Source organism: Oncorhynchus mykiss, chromosome 27 (genome assembly GCF_013265735.2).
Source record: "Oncorhynchus mykiss isolate Arlee chromosome 27, USDA_OmykA_1.1, whole genome shotgun sequence".
In the NCBI taxonomy this organism is placed as follows: Eukaryota; Metazoa; Chordata; class Actinopteri; order Salmoniformes; family Salmonidae; genus Oncorhynchus; species Oncorhynchus mykiss.
Window position 1 is genome coordinate 27,282,382 of NC_048591.1, and position 19,411 is coordinate 27,301,792.

The window sequence follows — 19,411 nt, forward strand, 5'->3', positions numbered from 1 at the left end:
AGTCTTTAGCTGACTTTTGGCATCTCCAAGCGGGCTTTCATGCGCTTTTTACTGAGAAGTGGCTTCCGTCTGGTCACTCTACCGCAAAGGCCTGATTGGTGGAGTGCTGCCTTCTCCCCCGATTGCTCAGTTTGGCTGGGCAGCCAGCTCTAGGAAGAGTCTTTTGTGGTTCCAAACTTCTTCCATTTAAGAATGATGCCTCTGTGTTCTTGGGGACCTTCAATGCTGCAGAAATGTTTTGGTACCCTACCCCAGATCTGTGCCTCGACACAATCCTTCGACCGAATGGCTTGGTTTCTGCTCTGGAGGCGAAAGGAACGCACACCTGTTTAGGCGAGGTGCTGGCTAGCAGAGAAGAACACCTGTTTAGGCGAGGTGCTGGCTAGCGGAGAAGAACACCTGTTTAGGTGAAGTGCTGGCTAGCGGAGAAGAACACCTGTTTAGGCGAGGTGCTGGCTAGCGGAGAAGAACACCTGTTTAGGCGAGGTGCTGGCTAGCGGAGAAGAACACCTGTTTAGGCGAGGTGCTGGCTAGCGGAGAAGAACACCTGTTTAGTTGAGGTGCTGGCTAGCGGAGAAGAACACCTGTTTAGGCGAGGTGCTGGCTAGCGGAGAAGAACACCTGTTTAGGCGAGGTGCTGGCTAGCGGAGAAGAACACCTGTTTAGGCGAGGTGCTGGCTAGCAGAGAAGAACACCTGTTTAGGCGAGGTGCTGGCTAGCGGAGAAGAACACCTGTTTAGGCGAGGTGCTGGCTAGCGGAGAAGAACACCTGTTTAGGTGAGGTGCTGGCTAGCGGAGAAGAACACCTGTTTAGGTGAGGTGCTGGCTAGCGGAGAAGAACACCTGTTTAAGGTGAGGTGCTGGCTAGCGGAGAAGAACACCTGTTTAGGTGAGGTGCTGGCTAGCGGAGAAGAACACCTGTTTAGGCGAGGTGCTGGCTAGCGGAGAAGAACACCTGTTTAGGTGAGGTGCTGGCTAGCGGAGAAGAACACCTGTTTAGGTGAGGTGCTGGCTAGCGGAGAAGAACACCTGTTTAGGTGAGGTGCTGGCTAGCGGAGAAGAACACCTGTTTAGGTGAGGTGCTGGCTAGCGGAGAAGAACACCTGTTTAAGGTGAGGTGCTGGCTAGCGGAGAAGAACACCTGTTTAGGTGAGGTGCTGGCTAGCGGAGAAGAACACCTGTTTAGGTGAGGTGCTGGCTAGCGGAGAAGAACACCTGTTTAGGTGAGGTGCTGGCTAGCGGAGAAGAACACCTGTTTAGGTGAGGTGCTGGCTAGCGGAGAAGAACACCTGTTTAGGTGAGGTGCTGGCTAGCGGAGAAGAACACCTGTTTAGGTGAGGTGCTGGCTAGCGGAGAAGAACACCTGTTTAAGGTGAGGTGCTGGCTAGCGGAGAAGAACACCTGTTTAGGTGAGGTGCTGGCTAGCGGAGAAGAACACCTGTTTAGGTGAGGTGCTGGCTAGCGGAGAAGAACACCTGTTTAGGTGAGGTGCTGGCTAGCGGAGAAGAACACCTGTTTAGGTGAGGTGCTGGCTAGCGGAGAAGAACACCTGTTTAGGTGAGGTGCTGGCTAGCGGAGAAGAACACCTGTTTAGGTGAGGTGCTGGCTAGCGGAGAAGAACACCTGTTTAGGTGAGGTGCTGGCTAGCGGAGAAGAACACCTGTTTAGGTGAGGTGCTGGCTAGCGGAGAAGAACACCTGTTTAGGTGAGGTGCTGGCTAGCGGAGAAGAACACCTGTTTAAGGTGAGGTGCTGGCTAGCGGAGAAGAACACCTGTTTAGGTGAGGTGCTGGCTAGCGGAGAAGAACACCTGTTTAGGTGAGGTGCTGGCTAGCGGAGAAGAACACCTGTTTAAGGTGAGGTGCTGGCTAGCGGAGAAGAACACCTGTTTAGGTGAGGTGCTGGCTAGCGGAGAAGAACACCTGTTTAGGTGAGGTGCTGGCTAGCGGAGAAGAACACCTGTTTAGGTGAGGTGCTGGCTAGCGGAGAAGAACACCTGTTTAAGGTGAGGTGCTGGCTGGCTAGCGGAGAAGAACACCTGTTTAGGTGAGGTGCTGGCTAGCGGAGAAGAACACCTGTTTAGGTGAGGTGCTGGCTAGCGGAGAAGAACACCTGTTTAGGTGAGGTGCTGGCTAGCGGAGAAGAACACCTGTTTAGGTGAGGTGCTGGCTAGCGGAGAAGAACACCTGTTTAGGTGAGGTGCTGGCTAGCGGAGAAGAACACCTGTTTAGGTGAGGTGCTGGCTAGCGGAGAAGAACACCTGTTTAGGCGAGGTGCTGGCTAGCGGAGAAGAACACCTGTTTAGGCGAGGTGCTGGCTAGCGGAGAAGAACACCTGTTTAGGTGAGGTGCTGGCTAGCGGAGAAGAACACCTGTTTAGGTGAGGTGCTGGCTAGCGGAGAAGAACACCTGTTTAGGTGAGGTGCTGGCTAGCGGAGAAGAACACCTGTTTAGGTGAGGTGCTGGCTAGCGGAGAAGAACACTTGAAAAAGAAAAGGAGAGCAGCACAATGTCCAATGTTTCAACAGACAAGCTGTCTTCATCAGGGTAGAATGACAAACACTGCAGGTCACTAGTTTATAAAGTGTCAAAGGACACAGGTGGGTTTTGCTCTGACATACACTGTCAACTGTGGAACCTAGACAGGTGTGTGCCTTTAAAAATCATGTCCAATCAATTAAATTTACCACAGGTGGACTCCAATCATGTTGTAGAAACATCTCAAGGATGATCAATGGAAACAGGACGCACCGGAGCTGAATTTTAAGTCTCATAGCAAAGGGTCTGAATATGCATGTAAATAAGCTATTTATGTTTTTTATAAATGTATATTTTTTTAAAATGTTTTTAATGTTTTCGCTTTGAGTGTAGATTGATGACGATTTTGTTTTATTTCATCCACTTTAGAATAAGGCTATAACGTAACAAAATGTGGAAAATGTCAAGGGGTCTGAATACTTTCCGAATGCTCTGTAGATTAAGCCAGTGTGTGTGTATATGTATGTTTGTATTGCGTGCATGAGTGTGCATACACATGTGTGTATGTTTGTGTGTGTTGCCCACATCTGGTACACAGCTGTGGGTGGAGAGACTAGCCCCAGTCCTAGACAACCTCTCCGTGGGCACCACTGCAGTAACAGGCCATGCTGCGTCTTTACAAGGTAGTGTGTCTCCTCTCCTCAGCAGTCTCCTACCTCCACTGTGGAGAACTAGCCAGCTAGCCTGGGGCCCACCCAGACAGGTCACAGAACAACTCTTCTCACAGGGAATATTATACCGAGTCCAGAGAGGCCTATTAAAAAGGCACTGGGCCTCATCCACATACTGACTCACAACGTTGCTCTACAGTCACAACACATCTAGGACTGGAGAGGAGGAGAGGAAACGGCAGCCATGAAGCTATTAAACTAATGTGCATCATAAAACCCAGACATAAACAATTGACTAATACATTTAATAACATACGGGGGAAAAAATGTTGGATGGGCTTGGCTGGGCTTGGTTGGGGTTGGACCGTGGACTGAAATGACCCCAGCTGGGCTTGGTTGGGATTGGACCGTGGACTGAAATGACCCCAGCTGGGCTTGGTTGGGATTGGACCGTGGACTGAAATGAACCCAGCTGGGCTTGGTTGGGGTTGGACCGTGGACTGAAATGACCCCAGCTGGGCTTGGTTGGGATTGGACCGTGGACTGAAATGACCCCAGCTGGGCTTGGTTGGGATTGGACCGTGGACTGAAATGAACCCAGCTGGGCTTGGTTGGGGTTGGACTGTGGACTGAAATGAACCCAGCTGGGCTTGGTTGGGATTGGACCGTGGACTGAAATGACCCCAGCTGGGCTTGGTTGGGGTTGGACCGTGGACTGAAATGAACCCAGCTGGGCTTGGTTGGAGTTGGACCGTGGACTGAAATGACCCCAGCTGGGCTTGGTTGGGATTGGACCGTGGACTGAAATGAACCCAGCTGGGCTTGGTTGGGGTTGGACTGTGGACTGAAATGAACCCAGCTGGGCTTGGTTGGGATTGCTGAGGGTTTTTTGCGTGTGTAGAGTTATCAGAGGTATCTGCTGAGGAGACAGGAGAGAGAGGAGCAGGAGCAGATGTAGGCTACATGTCAGGATGCTGGCGTGGCGTGGCGTGGCATGGCATGGCGTGGCGTGGCGTTTGTTATTGCTCAGGTTTGACATGGATCCAGGTACAGTAAATTCAGGATGACTTGGGTTAAGCTCTGAAAGAAGCTCAGGGAGAGCAAAAAGGCCTGTTTTAGAGAAATGGGCAGCTGATGCCAAGAGCTGTCAATCATGGGAGGAGGAATCCGGTTTCTAAAAGTCCTACAAACTGGCCGCCTCAAACAAGTTAATCAACCTGCTGTATTTTGCCTAGGTTGAGAATTAAATCCTACAGTGCCTTGCGAAAGTATTCGGCCCCCTTGAACTTTGCGACCTTTTGCCACATTTCAGGCTTCAAACATAAAGATATAAAACTGTATTTTTTTGTGAAGAATCAACAACAAATGGGACACAATCATGAAGTAGAACGACATTTATTGGATATTTAAAACTTTTTTAACAAATCAAAAACTGAAAAATTGGGCGTGCAAAATTATTCAGCCCCTTTACTTTCAGTGCAGCAAACTCTCTCCAGAAGTTCAGTGAGGATCTCTGAATGATCCAATGTTGACCTAAATGACTAATGATGATAAATACAATCCACCTGTGTGTAATCAAGTCTCCGTATAAATGCACCTGCACTGTGATAGTCTCAGAGGTCCGTTAAAAGCGCAGAGAGCATCATGAAGAACAAGGAACACACCAGGCAGGTCCGAGATACTGTTGTGAAGAAGTTTAAAGCCGGATTTGGATACAAAAAGATTTCCCAAGCTTTAAAAATCCCAAGGAGCACTGTGCAAGCGCTAACATTGAAATGGAAGGAGTATCAGACCACTGCAAATCTACCAAGACCTGGCCGTCCCTCTAAACTTTCAGCTCATACAAGGAGAAGACTGATCAGAGATGCAGCCAAGAGGCCCATGATCACTCTGGATGAACTGCAGAGATCTACAGCTGAGGTGGGAGACTCTGTCCATAGGACAACAATCAGTCGTATATTGCACAAATCTGGCCTTTATGGAAGAGTGGCAAGAAGAAAGCCATTTCTTAAAGATATCCATAAAAAGTGTTGTTTAAAGTTTGCCACAAGCCACCTGGGAGACACACCAAACATGTGGAAGAAGGTGCTCTGGTCAGATGAAACCAAAATTGAACTTTTTGGCAACAATGCAAAACGTTATGTTTGGCGTAAAAGCAACACAGCTGAACACACCATCCCCACTGTCAAACATGGTGGTGGCAGCATCATGGTTTGGGCCTGCTTTTCTTCAGCAGGGACAGGGAAGATGGTTAAAATTGATGGGAAGATGGATTGAGCCAAATACAGGACCATTCTGGAAGAAAACCTGATGGAGTCTGCAAAAGACCTGAGACTGGGACGGAGATTTGTCTTCCAACAAGACAATGATCCAAAACATAAAGCAAAATCTACAATGGAATGGTTCAAAAATAAACATATCCAGGTGTTAGAATGGCCAAGTCAAAGTCCAGACCTGAATCCAATCGAGAATCTGTGGAAAGAACTGAAAACTGCTGTTCACAAATGCTCTCCATCCAACCTCACTGAGCTCGAGCTGTTTTGCAAGGATTTGAGTCTCTCGATGTGCAAAACTGATAGAGACATACCCCAAGCGACTTACAGCTGTAATCGCAGCAAAAGGTGGCGCTACAAAGTATTAACTTAAGGGGGCTGAATAATTTTGCACGCCCAATTTTTCAGTTTTTGATTTGTTAAAAAGGTTTGAAATATCCAATAAATGTCGTTCCACTTCATGATTGTGTCCCACTTGTTGTTGATTCTTCACAAAAAAATACAGTTTTATATCTTTATGTTTGAAGCCTGAAATGTGGCAAAAGGTCGCAAAGTTCAAGGGGGCCGAATACTTTCGCAAGGCACTGTATGCATTCACACATGAGCCCATTGTCTGGGTGGACCCTCCTCAGCCTTATCCAGGGCCAAAATAGACCTAAGTATCTTGTTTGTTCCTGTGAACCGCAATGCTTTATCCCTTCTCCCCATCTTGGTGCTCCTTGCAGGATATCCTGTCTACATGAGCCACTGACTGGGAGCTTCCTGTCTGTCTGGGGCACTGGTAAATCACCATCTGTGTGTGTGTGTGTGTGTGTGTGTGTGTGTGTGTGTGTGTGTGTGTGTGTGTGTGTGTCAGAGCATACTCCCCGACAGCCTCCTGACCTCCTCACATTCCTGAGCTATGGAAGAGGAGAATTTCAACATGTCATTCTCTGCCAAGGAAAGTTGGACGTAAAAAATGTTGGGAAACTTTAAAAATAGAAAAACACCCACACACTCAGCCCCTACTCAACCCTAGCGCCCGACCGACCCCCCTGCTCCATGAGCTACTTGGCTCCAAGAGGATGGAGGATAGAGGGTCATACTGTAAGGGTCACAGTAGCCTCCAGGGGACATTTTTCTATACAGTTACAGTACACTTCCTAAACAGCACAAGTACTGGAATGACTTATTTCTCTCTGTGACTTTCAACTAATTAAATATTGCGCATATGTCCATATTGTGTCCCTACGGTACTTGGGACAGCTGTGGTACAAGCCCATGTTCCCTACTCTAGGCTTGACAACAGTCTTTCATCCACACGGCTAAGGTGTCTGCCCTGCACACTGGATATTTCTTAATTAACTTTTAGTTGTTTATGAAACAGACTCTGCATTGAATGTCTAATTACCATGAGTCTGGAAAGCCGTTTCAGAGTGCTTATAAATCTGGAGACGAGAGTAGAGCAGCTGCTTGTGTCCCTGTGAAGTGTACCTCCATTACAGCCTTTGTTGAACTGAGAAATGACCGTTCTGTTGCTTCTCCTTCACTTGAACGGATGACCCGACTGTACAAGCTGTTGATGTCTGTTTTAGAAGACAAAGGGATGGAGAGCTGGCCTGCTGCTTAGTGAGACTGGAACATATAAGGAACATATAAATCAGTAAGGGACGCACACAAAAACGCACCCACGCACACACACCTCAATAAGCACTCATTTCCTGTTTGAGTAATGGAAACAGAGCACTCGGCCACTTCGTTTTTTAACTATCTTATCCACACTGTGACTCAAAGGGGCTTTTCCGAAGAAACCAACTCCAGGGCCCAGGGAGGGAGGGCCCACAGTCCCAGAGTCACTCTCCGTCTCCGCAAGAAAAGCCATTCTTTATTTTTCTCCCAAAAACTCCAGAGAACAACATGTGGCCAGAACACGGCTTGCTGGGGCAGATTAGCCTTTCATTAGGACTTTGTGTCACAAGGGCCCTTGAATCTCAGCCAATTGAGGGACACAAACAAAAAGCTCCAAATTGTCTTCCCTACCCCCCTTAGGGGACAGGACTGCTCGCTACGTGATAGAGCTACATGACAAGCGATAACAAAGACTCAGTATTGTGAGTGGGCATCAGCTGAAAGACGAGAGAGGAGAGGGAGAGTGCTGGCAGGGATGTGGGACAGGAACGGAGCAGGGTTGATTGCAGAAAACTAAGAAGTCACTAAATAAATGTTGTCTTAACAGCTCCAACAAGGGATTGGGGGATTCCCAAGTATCGATATCTACAAATTATACACTACCGTTCAAAGGTTTGGGGTCACTTAGAAATGTCCTTGTTTTTGAAAGAAAAGCAAATTTTTTGTCCATTAAAATAACATCAAATTGATCAGAAATACAGTGTAGACATTGTTAATGTTGTAAATGACTATTGTAGCTGGAAACGGCAGATTTTCTTATGGAATATCTACATAGGCGTACAGAGGCCCATTATCAGCAACCATCACTCCTGGGTTCCAATAGCACATTGTGTTAGCTAATCTAAGTTTATCATTTTAAATGCTAATTGATCATTAGAAGACCTTTTTGCAATTATGTTAGCACAGCTGAAAACTGTCGTTCTGATTAAAGAAGCAATAAAACTGGCATTCTTTAGACTAGTTGAGTATCTGGAGCATCAGCATTTGTGGGTTCGATCACAGGCTCAAAATGGCCAGAAACAAAGACCTTTCTTCTGAAACTCGTCAGTCTATTCTTGTTCTGAGAAATTAAGGCTATTCCATGCGAGAAATTGCCAAGAAACGGAAGATTTCATACAACGCTATGTACTACTCCCTTCACAGAACAGCGCAAACTGTCTCTAACCAGAATAGAAAGAGGATTGGGAGGCCTCGGTGCACAACTGAGCAAGAGGACAAGTACATTAGAGTGTCTAGTTTGAGAAACAGACGCCTCACAAGTCCTCAACTGGCAGCCTCATTAAATAGTACCCGTCTCAATAGTACCCGTCTTCATTAAATAGTACCAGTCTCAACGTCAACAGTGAAGAGGCGACTCTGGGATGCTGGCCTTCTTTGCTAAAATGTTTTAAAAAACTGTTTTTGCTTTGTCATTATGGTGTATTGTGTGTAGATTGATGAGGGGAAAAAAATATTTAATAGATTTTATAATAAGGCTGTAATGTAGCAAAATGTGGAAAAAGTGAAGGTGTCTGAATAATTTCACAATGCACTGTATGCCAAACTTGCCAAACGCTATCATAAAAGTCGTAAACTTTGTGTTTATCCTTGATGATTCTTAATCAAGTGCACCTTGTTTTAAATGATCAAATAAACAAAACTAAAAAGCAGTACAAATCGTATCGGCACCTAAGTATCTTGCTAATATCGTATTGTGAGATCCATGGCCATTCCCAGCCCTACTCCAAAGCACACTTCTCAGGGTGTTGACTGCATCATCATGATCTGTCAGATTGAGACTCTAACCCTCTCACAGCAGTGGAAGTCAGTCAGCGCCTGGGATCTGATTCTGATCTACTCTCCCTCTTTCTGCTCTGGGAGACAGCAGTGGGTTAGCCTACACTACACAGGGAGGGAGGCGCAGAGCCAGGAAAAGCACAAAAGGGGGAGGCTGGCCTCAAACTGAACAGCACAGCAAAGTCCTTCTTTGTTTATTGGTAAATTCCAAAATAGAACAATGCCGAAAATTCCGGAGTGAGGCAGAAAGGAGGGGTGGGGGAGTGGGAGGGGTTCTGCGGTGCTACCATGTCACCCATTTGTGAGAAAAGCATATTTTGGGGGAACGGATAATTTCCCCTGTGTTTTTCAAGTCTCTCCAAATTTCTCAGTAGCCGGCCATTTCTTCTCTGTGTAGTTTAGACAAGTGTGCTAAGACAAGCTTGTGCCTTGCTATTCCATGTCCTTTCACAGACTAAACTAAAGAACAACTAAGGGTTCTCCTATGGGGACAACCTAATAACTTTTTTAGAACCCTTTTTTCTAAGAGTGTAGGCTTTTCAACTATGCATTAAGACTGACCCATTTGATGCCCTTAAGCTTCAAAGAGCCAATTATTCCGGGCTGAAGGTCAGATACAAAAATCAAGAGGAGCAGTGTGGTGTTGAGTGACAACAAACATGGTCATGAATTGGTAGTGTATGTGTGACCATTTTGTAAACCTAGTTTTTAGGCACAGAGTATCCTTCAAGTATCATAACATTCCCTGACCCTTACCGCAATCAGACCACTGTCTGCCACCTAATCAGGGACAAGGCCTACCACACTACACACACACACTTGCAAGTATGCAGACACACGCATAATTGCACACACACACACACACACACACAATCCAAAACACACCCTTTTCGCCGCTGCACAACAATCCACTATTACACTGGAACAGTAACATAACCATCTTACTAACCAACATCACAAACATCCAGTCCACAAGATTACAAACAAGGACTTGGCTCAGAGCACTGCGGTTAGGTCTAGCTGTTGGAAAATTCTTGGATAGGAATATCATTTTCAAAAGATTAAAAAAAATATATATATTGATACTTAACTTATGCAGCAGTATAACTATTTGCAGATGACTGAACAAACATGATACATTGTCTGCTGTTCTTGAGTGATTACAGGACACGGTGAACACACACATAAACACTTTTTATAGCAGTGTAATAAATGGATATCATCACAAACAGATTTCAATTCCGACTGTTGCAAGTTAGCATGAAGAAGGTGTGGCCCATCTTCTCTAACCCTAATGTGATTAAAGAAGTCTTATCCAACCCCCCACCCCACACACACACACACACACACACACACACACACACACGCACACACACACACACACGCACAGCTGGAGTTGTTTGCCTCGACAACACTTCCTCTGTCTGAACTCTGAACTGGACAGCAGTTCCCGAACAGTAGCCTGTTCACACAGACACACTTTCTACTTACATCAGCATGCAGACATAGTGTTTGAAGAACACACACGTACACACACTTGCTTACGTATCTACCCTCACAGAAGCTGAAGCCCGGGCAGAACACCCTTCTTATCTGATAAAACCAACAAGCAGAGCATAAAATACAAGATTAGCCACAACAGCTTCCATTTGATATCAACCGGGTGGTCCGGCCAGAAGTCGACTCCGTCCACCACTCCATGTTGCCCTTCAACATCTGTGGCTGGGCTGCACACATCAAGGTGACATTTCTACATCAAGCCCAGACACCCACAAGAAAGCATGGCTGAAACCTAAACATTACAGAAGGTATATAAGGAGAGGAAGAAACATGGCAAGAAGAGTCTCATAAAAAATGCTTCAAGCCGTCAGAGCTGTGGTAAGTTCGTCACTAACGTTTCCCAACATATATGTTCTGTAATTGTTTTTTTACTCTTAAGAGTTTTCTGTTAGTTCATACAAAAGCCAAACTGGACATGGGTTGAAGTGCGCTGTGGAAACAATGAGAGACTTAAGTGTCTGGGCCACTCCATAGGTTAGGCCACCTGTAAACAAGTTGTGTGGGAAGTGGGAGGGAAATGTGGTTGTTTGTTAGCAAAAGTGATCACCATCAAACAGTTCCAGAGTTACAACACCCATCATGCTAAAACATGAAACAAAACATTGGCATTGGTGACTCACTCCACCATTTAACAACACTGACTTTCCACACACCCACACCAACCAGTGTGATATGTTGGGAGGGTTGGGTCCAATTCAACCCTACAGTATAGAAGAGCCAAACCAGCCCGTGGGTTGCCTCTCTAGAAGTTGTAGGTCTGAATAGAATGTCTATCTAGGTGATAAGTAGAGGAGTGATTTGGGGTAACTTACATCCTGGGCTTCTCGGCGCTGGCCGTCTGTGTTCCTCAGCCAGCAGCGGCTCAGCTCACTCAGCTCCAGGATGGGCTGCACCTTCAGCCTCACCGTGTCCCCAGACTGACGGATCATCTCCACAATCTCGTCCCTGGTCTTGTTCTCAACGTTTCCCCCGTTGATCTCCACCAGACGGTCTCCCGGCACCAGCCCCAGGGCCAGGTCCTTAGTGCCGGCCCCGGGCTCTGCGAAGTGCACCACTCTCCGGTAGACCCCTCCGTCGGCTCCGCGGTCCAACATGGTGGTGCGGCGCAGGGAGAATCCGAAGTCACCCGTGTTGCGGCGCTGGAGCTCCAGCTCCCGTGGCTCCGGAGACTGTGGAGGGATGACAACCGGAAGCCTCAGGTCAGCAGGGAAGGTCTTGTCCACCACCTCAGGGATGCGAGCCATCTTGACCGGCACTGGCCAAGGTGCTGGCCCGACCACCACCCCGACCCCCAGCTTCTGCTGCTGGAGGCTGTGCTTACTCTGCGGGTCGAACACCTTGTTCTCCACCTGCGGGGACGGAGCAGCTGAGTTCTGTCCCGAGAGCGTGGAGGTCTCCGAGGGGCTCTCCTCTTTGCTCCTCTGGGAGAAGGAGAAGCGCTTCATGACCTGAGAGGAGTTGTGCTTGGCCATCGAGCCGAAGTGGGCCACGCGGTCTCGCACCGAGCCCCGGTCCTTGTCCAGACAGCCGCCCCCCTCACCCTTCAGGTCATCGGTGGAGCTGGCAGCGCTCAGGCCGTCTGCGTCCAGCACCATGCTACTGCGGTTGCTCAGGCCGTCTGACTCGATGTCAGTGAGGCTGAGCTCGTGGCTGCTGGCCACCTTGATGGGGATGGGGTTGGAGATCTCCAGCTTGTTCTTGGAATCACGCTTGGACTCCCTCTTGAGGTTGAAGAAGCCACGCCTCATACTCATCTCCTCCAGGCTGCGCAGCTCCGCCGCAGACATCCTCTCCTTCTTGTCCTTCTTATCCTTCTCTTTCTTCCCTCCATCCTTCTCCTTTTTGATCAGACTGAACATGGTGGTGTGCCTGCTGTGTTACTCAACACAGTGGGTCCTACCGGTTTGGCTCCTGTTTTCTCAGGCAAGGGGGATTTTTCCATACAGAGGCAGAGGTCCAGTTTTTTGGGGGGGTGGGTCCAGTCTTTCGTAACCTCCAAAAAGGGGTTAAGCTGCCACTAGTTCAAATGCCCTATGGGAGAGAAAAAACACCTTCAGTCGACCTTCACATCTGGCATGACAGAATGAGAAACAGCGCTCATTATGTTTCATAAATACAATTATAAACTGGGCAGTGGTATAACAGACCATATACCACGGGTATGACAAAACATTTATTTTTACTGCTCTAATTACATTGGTAACCAGTTTATAATAGCAATAACTCACCTCTGGGGTTTGTGATATATGGCCGATATACCATGGCTAAGAGCTGTGCCTATGAACAGCCCTTAGCCGTGGTATATTTGCCATATACCACACCCCCTCGTGCCTTATTGCTTAATTAGATCACACACAATATATCACTTCCATTGCAGAGGACGAGTGAGGAATTTGTCTCAGAAAATAAAATTGTGCATTTAATAAACACCATCTTTATTTCTCGTAACCAAACATCTTTCTAAGCCTTTTGAGTAGGACTATAGATAGAGCAACCCACACCTTAACACTTTGCAACAGACCATTACCATGCCACACAAAACACTAGCCGATAAAGTGAACATGGAAAAAATATTACACACATCACAACCAAACAACAGTTTAAGTGATCTTGGCAAAATAGACAACATTCCTAGTGTAACGGATGTGAAACGGCTAGCTAGTTAGTGGTGGTGCACGCTAAATAGCGTTTCAATCGGTGACGTCACTTGCTCTGAGACCTTGAAGTAGTGGTTCCCCTTGCTCTGCAAGGGCTGCGGCTTTTGTGGAGCAATGGGTAACGATGCTTCGTGGGTGACTGATGTTGATGTGTGCAGAGGGTCCCTGGTTCGCGCCCGAGGGGACAGTCTAAAGTTATACTGTTACACTAGCCTCCATTAGAGCTGGCAGGACATTCCCAAAATCTGGGTTTTATTACTATTTTTCTGCCCCTCTACATCGGGTAACATTGCACGGAATCCCAAACAGCCTAAGGCTTCAAACCCAAATGATGTAGTCTAGGCCTAAGCTATATTTCAGTCTCCATTTTATATGTGTAAATCACATTCAATGTAAGCCAAACACCCAAATAGGCTTATACTTACCACCTCTACCTGAGTGATAGAATACATTTTGAAGGTGAAATAACTGTTTAGCCTAACTGTTGTTCCAGTGACGGATGGGGCGCTCAAAATGGGTCAGAATCTACACAGTCCACTCTGGTAGTCACTGGGTGAAACGTTGGTGTCAAAGTTACAGTTCTATCTGATGTTCCCAGAGTTCCCAGCAGCAGGGGACCCCTACATCTAAAAAAGCTTCATTAACAAGGGGTCAGATTCTTGCTCCCCCAAAAACAGGAAGCAAGGTGTTTTCAGGACTAGCTATAAATGATCAGGAAGAGAACAACAGAAAAATAAACAATTTATCAAATTGTCCTCCTTGTAGGAAAAACAGACCATCTGACAACTAATATGATGGAAATACCTAGCTTGGTGAATATCCTGCATAATAGGTCTTGGCAGCTACCACCACATGCACAGTTAAAAAAAAAATACTGGCAAGTACAACACTTCACATCCATCACCCTTTTTCCAGGAGATAGCAAAACCTTAAAGAAAGTGCATTTTTAAATCATTAATAAGAAGATGTATTGATGGAAATAGATTTTTAATAATGGTATAGTTACATATAGCTCACTATTTTGCATCCTGTGAGCAAAAAAATATATATAATTTTGCCACTTACATCAAGGCTTTTCGTTACAACAATAAAATGCAGCTGAAATAGTTGGCACGCTCCACTACGCTAGCGAGTGAGGTGTCATCGTTCCCCATTCCCTCAATGGACAGGGAGGACAAAAAGCGAGAAAGCTACTAATACTAGCTAGCCAGCTAGCTGATGTCACATTGGGAATTATAATGTTTTACAGGCCATTGTTAACTATAACTGTAAAGTAATTTCCTCTAAATCTGTCTGTCACAGAAAAGCCCTGGCTACAAGACTTTATTGAGAAAAGTGATATTTTGAAACTACCAATATGCCTTTAGTAAGCTTGCACGATTAGCTGGCAGCCCAAGCCTCTGTTCTTTGCCCACATTAATTCTGGTGTAGCCTATCAACTAGGCTAGCTAGCTGCTACATCCCTGTGAACATATTTTGGGATTTCTGAGAGACTTCTATCTATAGCTATCTAGCTAAGCCATTCTGCTTTCAATGTTTAGCTCAAATTGGTGCATCGAATCATTTTGAGATATTCTAACATATTCATGAAATGATGGATGACTCACCGTTTGTTTGTGTGTGTTCTTCCTCTGCTTTGTGTCGGTGGGTTGACACTGGTGCGTTCGAATCGGAGGGAGCTGTATTGATGGGTGCAGCTCGCACTAGAAAGCAGCTGCGTTGACTGTATATGATTAGCTAGATGACTGGTTACAGCACGCATGCAACATCACTGAAAGTATATCGAATAGTGATTCCTGCTGGCCAGTTGGGTTTATTGCAAGTTGGACACAGGATGTACCACTTATGAAAGATTACATTATCACTCTATGATGATAGATTTCTATTGGTTGCGGTAGCATTTTATATTTTGTGGGTAAAGTATTAATACATACACAGTAAATAATCTAGGAGTGACTGGTTTGTTTATCTGGGATTCATTCCAACCAAGCACTATTAAGCACCATTTGGTACCAGTTTACCAATAGGTCTACTTTTACCACTGGCCCAAGCTTTTTGGGGTCCCTAAGCAGGATCCTGTTTAGGGTTCCCCTTCACAGTTTGTGGGGTGCCCCTGGCCATTGAGGTGGGCCCTAAGCAGTTGATTATTTTGCTTATAGCACTGGCCACCACTGTGGTCTCGGTTTACCAGTAGTGGAAATTCACACCACACCTTCGCTCATGCGCAGTGAACTGTTTGCCTCTATGTTTGGCTGCTGCATCAACTGCAAGCCTGGAAAGTGAAAACATTATGCATGGTAGAGTCATAAACTATAAGGTAAGTTATAACAAACTTTAATTTGAGAGCTGGAGGTGCAGAATCCCTCTGGTAACCCCATAGGGTACGTGGTGCAGGAGTGGCACCCTTACCTGCGCAAACTCACTGTGCAGAACAAGAGGAGAGAGCCCCAGCTTAAGATCCATGGTGCATGTGTTGTCTGTCAATGCTGGTCAGATGTAAACTTTGATGTGAAGTCTCTGGATGAAACAGTGAAGGTGAAGGCGGTGATGCTGGGAGTGTAGAAATGTAGAGGAGACGGATCACATTACCATCCCTATAGGTGACATTTTCACTGAACAACACCAGGATTAACAAAAACTGTATGAATTGACAACTTCCATGTTCCATCCATTGATGCTCAATGTAAAGCATGTTGAAATTTGAAGTTAATAGAATGTTAAAGAGATCATCTGGGATATTACCTGCTGCATATATTCACTGAAAAGCGGGGTTACTATGTTCCGTTGTCTTTTGTTTGCTAAATCATAAGTTGTTAACTGAAAGTGTGTTATTTTAATTATGAGTTTCAAATAAAGTCTTTAGTGCGGACATCAACCTTGAATCCAGAGCCTATGTACCCTGAGACCCCTCTTTCCTATGGTCCTTAGCAGTGGCCTCTCCCCAAGCCCTTCCACACACTTAGGGTAGTTTGTCACTCTACCAGACTCTGCAACATCTTTGAGATGTCACCTTGCACCACACAGAGTAGAGAATTTGGTACCTGACAGAATTTGTAACTTTACCGAAGCAACCTTTCTTGTTCAACAATCATGCGTTATAAATCTGTGACTATTTATGTGTTGCTCAGTTTACTAAACTCTAGTTAATTAATCACCTCCTTATAACGCACATAGAAAGGTTTAAAATGAAATCACGCTGGAAGACTATAACGAAGTTTGGTCCTGATTGCACAATTATTTTGCTCAATGAAAATGTCCTCCAAAGTAACAGTGTTGTGTACCTATTGGCAGTTTCTATTGAGGGCTTTGTTTTAGAAGTCTGGCAATAACTTTGGTATAAAAAAAATCCCAACGTAGAAAAAAATAGTATATCACTGCTATTGTCATCACGCTGTCCATGGTACTGAAATGATGTGCATTCTAATGTCTGCAGCTTTGTACATTTCCTTTTAATTAATCGATTGTATTACTGTAGCCTACCTAGAAGGTGCACCTATGATAAATTATACATAAGAAAAATAGAGTCCAGTAAAAAAACACATTCAGTATGCACAAAAACGTTACAGAGAGGATAGGAAACAATTGTCAGTAAATCCCCCATCAATATTCTCATTGATTTATTTCACACCCAAGGGTTCTCATAGTCCATTAAGAGTAGAAAGTGTGGGAGTAAAAGTTAATTTGGGATTTTAAGTTATTTGTTTTCATAAAGTCGATGGGGAAGCAGGCTCCCAGCAACACAGCCTTCATCTTCACTTCCAGTTCCATAGGGAATGAGATTACAAAGTTATCTGCATCTTGACAACTTCCTGCAGCAATCCAACCCATTTCTTACTGATCTTCCCCGCCACGTTTTCTCATCCAGGGACTCCTCTCAATCTGCATGGTGAGTTTAGTGTAGAAAGGGTGCCAGTTCTGCACCACGTACCCTATGGGGTTACCAGAGGGATTCTGCACCTCCAGCACTTGCAGGTAGCAGGGGAAGAAGCAGGAGTCGCACCTCAAAGGGTTTATCAGGGTCATTGCTTCCTGTCCCAGGTTGTCCTGGATGTGAAGGGTGAAAAGTAAGGCCGGGGCCACAGAACTGTAGAGTGCAGCAGTCATTCTCCTCTGCTACAGCAAACACTTGCTGCCCGACACTGTTCTTTACAATGTAGTTAGTATTCACTCACCAGTCCAGAACCACTTCAGCCAGATTAACTTTCTGGTGGTCGAGGAGCTAGTCGATCTGAGTCAGTTATTCCAATCCTGGATGGCAGGCTAGTGGTCTGAGAAGGGCAGGCATCAGCACAAGAGCCTGAGAGGGCACAAAGCCTGGGGGTAGTGGGACTCCGGGAATCATGGGGGCAGGATAGAGGCCTGAGGGTAGGGGGATCCGGCTGAGGCCTGACGTGGGATGGGCGCCTTCCGAGCCAACCGGGGCAAGAAACCTCTCAAGCTTAGGCACCCCAGTATGGAAGGTCAACATGTTTAAATTGTCTTATCCGGACACGTCTGAACACTTGCAATTATCATTTTTCACTTGCTTTTTTCAAGTGTCAAATGTCATTTTTTTGTACATGTGATTGTTTCGCCTGTCTAGTGTGTGTTTACAGGTGATTTGAACACCTGTTATGATCATTTTTCACTTGCCTTTTTCAAGTGTCAAATGTTATTTTTTGTACACGTGATTTTATTCACCTGTCCAGTGTGTTTACAGGTGATTAGAACGTTTGTTATGGTCATTTTTACACTCGATCATTACACCTGTTCAGTGTGCTTTAGAAGCGTTCATTACACCTTTTCAGTGTGCAATTACACACGTTCATTACCTGTTCTGTGTGCATTACACACGTTCATTACACCTGTCCTGGGTGCATTACACACGTTCATTACACCTGTTCTGTGTGCATTACACACATTCATTACACCTGTTCAGTGTGCATTACACACGTTCATTACACCTGTTCAGTGTGCATTACACACGTTCAATACACCTGTTCTGTGTGCTGATGTTGATGCTCTAACTCAGAGACTCTGTCTAGAGTCTCACTCCAGAGAATGGGTGGACCGACCCCTGGCACGGGGGCCAATCCAGCCAGCTCCCTTCCCCAGAGATATGGGGGGAAGGGCCGGAGAGGGCTGAGGCTGACCCAGGGAGGGGGGCCCGACCCCCAGAGAGGGGTGCCTACCTCCGCCCACGGCCACCAGGGGGCACCAGTACATCCAGCCAGCTCCCTGAACCAGGGATATGAGGGGAGAGGGTTGAGGTCGACCAAGTGAAGGGGCCGTCCCCCAGAGAAGGGGGCCAACCTCTGTCCATGGCCACCAGGGGGCGCCAATACATCCACATAGCTCCCTTCCCCAGGAATATGGAGGGAGAGGGCCAGAAATCTGAGGCAGACCCAGGGAGAGGGGGCGACCCCCGCCCAGAGCCACCAGGGGGACCCACTACATCCCCCTAGCTCCCTACAGAGGGCCAGAGAGGGATGAGGTCAACCCAGGGAAAGGGGGGCCAACACCCGGAGAGAGGTGCCGACCCCCACCCACGGCCAAAAGGGGGTGCCACCACAACCAGCCAGCTCCCTGCACCAGGGAGATGGGGGAGAGGGCCAGAGAGGGCTGGGGACACCCCAGGGAGGGTGGGGGTGTCCCCCTTAGAGGGGGTATGACCCCCTGCCCTCGACCCCCAGGCGGCGCCACTACATGCACCCTGCTCTCTTCACCAGGAAGAGGGGGGGAGGCAGCCAGAGAGGGATGGACAAACCCAGGGAGGGGGGGGCTGACCGCCAGAGAGAGGGCCCATCCCCTGCCTGTGGCCACCAGGCGCCACTACATGCCACCAGGTGCTACTAAATTCACCCAGAGAGGGCTGGGGCTGACCAAGGGAGCCGGAGCAAATTTGTATTATTGCCGAAAATGTGTTATTTGGTAAATACAGGCTTAGAAAATGTTATACGTTTTGTTCTATGAGATAATCTTCATCGGCTAACGTTACATTTCGTTTTTTAAAGCATTTATGCACATAAAGCAAGATGGCATTCAGTCTTTTGTCCTCGTCTTGTCGTGTCCTGTATATATATATATATATTTACAACTTTTTTCACATACATTTTATTTTTATTTTCCATCAACTCATCTTCAAAACACTCTCCTGCAACCCGCCTCACCAATTTATATTTATAAAAAAGTATTATTTACCTCAAATCTGTAATCCTCCAAGAAGCTAGCCAGAAACTCCAAGAAGCTAGCCAGAAACTAGCCAGAAGCTAGCCAGGAGCTAGCCAGAAGCTAGCCCAGAAGCTAATCCAGAAGCTAATCAGAAGCTAGTTCAGAAGCTAGTTAGCTTCT

General features: G+C 46.5%; 1 protein-coding gene and 1 pseudogene across 3 annotated transcripts in view; both read right to left on the bottom strand.

The window, feature by feature from the left end:
- The window catches only part of LOC110507883 (unconventional myosin-XVIIIa), a 170,661-nt gene extending 155,837 nt beyond the window's left edge, over nucleotides 1-14,824 (bottom strand). For all 3 annotated transcript variants that reach the window (XM_036964841.1, XM_036964840.1, XM_036964839.1), the window contains exons 1-2: nucleotides 14,689-14,824; nucleotides 11,237-12,455 (exon numbers count right to left, since the gene is read on the bottom strand). In XM_036964841.1, coding sequence (XP_036820736.1) covers nucleotides 11,237-12,283 — 1,047 coding nt within the window. In that variant the 5' untranslated portion in view covers nucleotides 12,284-12,455; nucleotides 14,689-14,824. The remainder of the gene's footprint in view (nucleotides 1-11,236; nucleotides 12,456-14,688) is intronic.
- Nucleotides 14,825-16,729: 1,905 nt separating this feature from the next.
- Nucleotides 16,730-17,549, bottom strand: LOC110507142 (annotated as a pseudogene).
- Nucleotides 17,550-19,411: the final 1,862 nt, after the last annotated feature.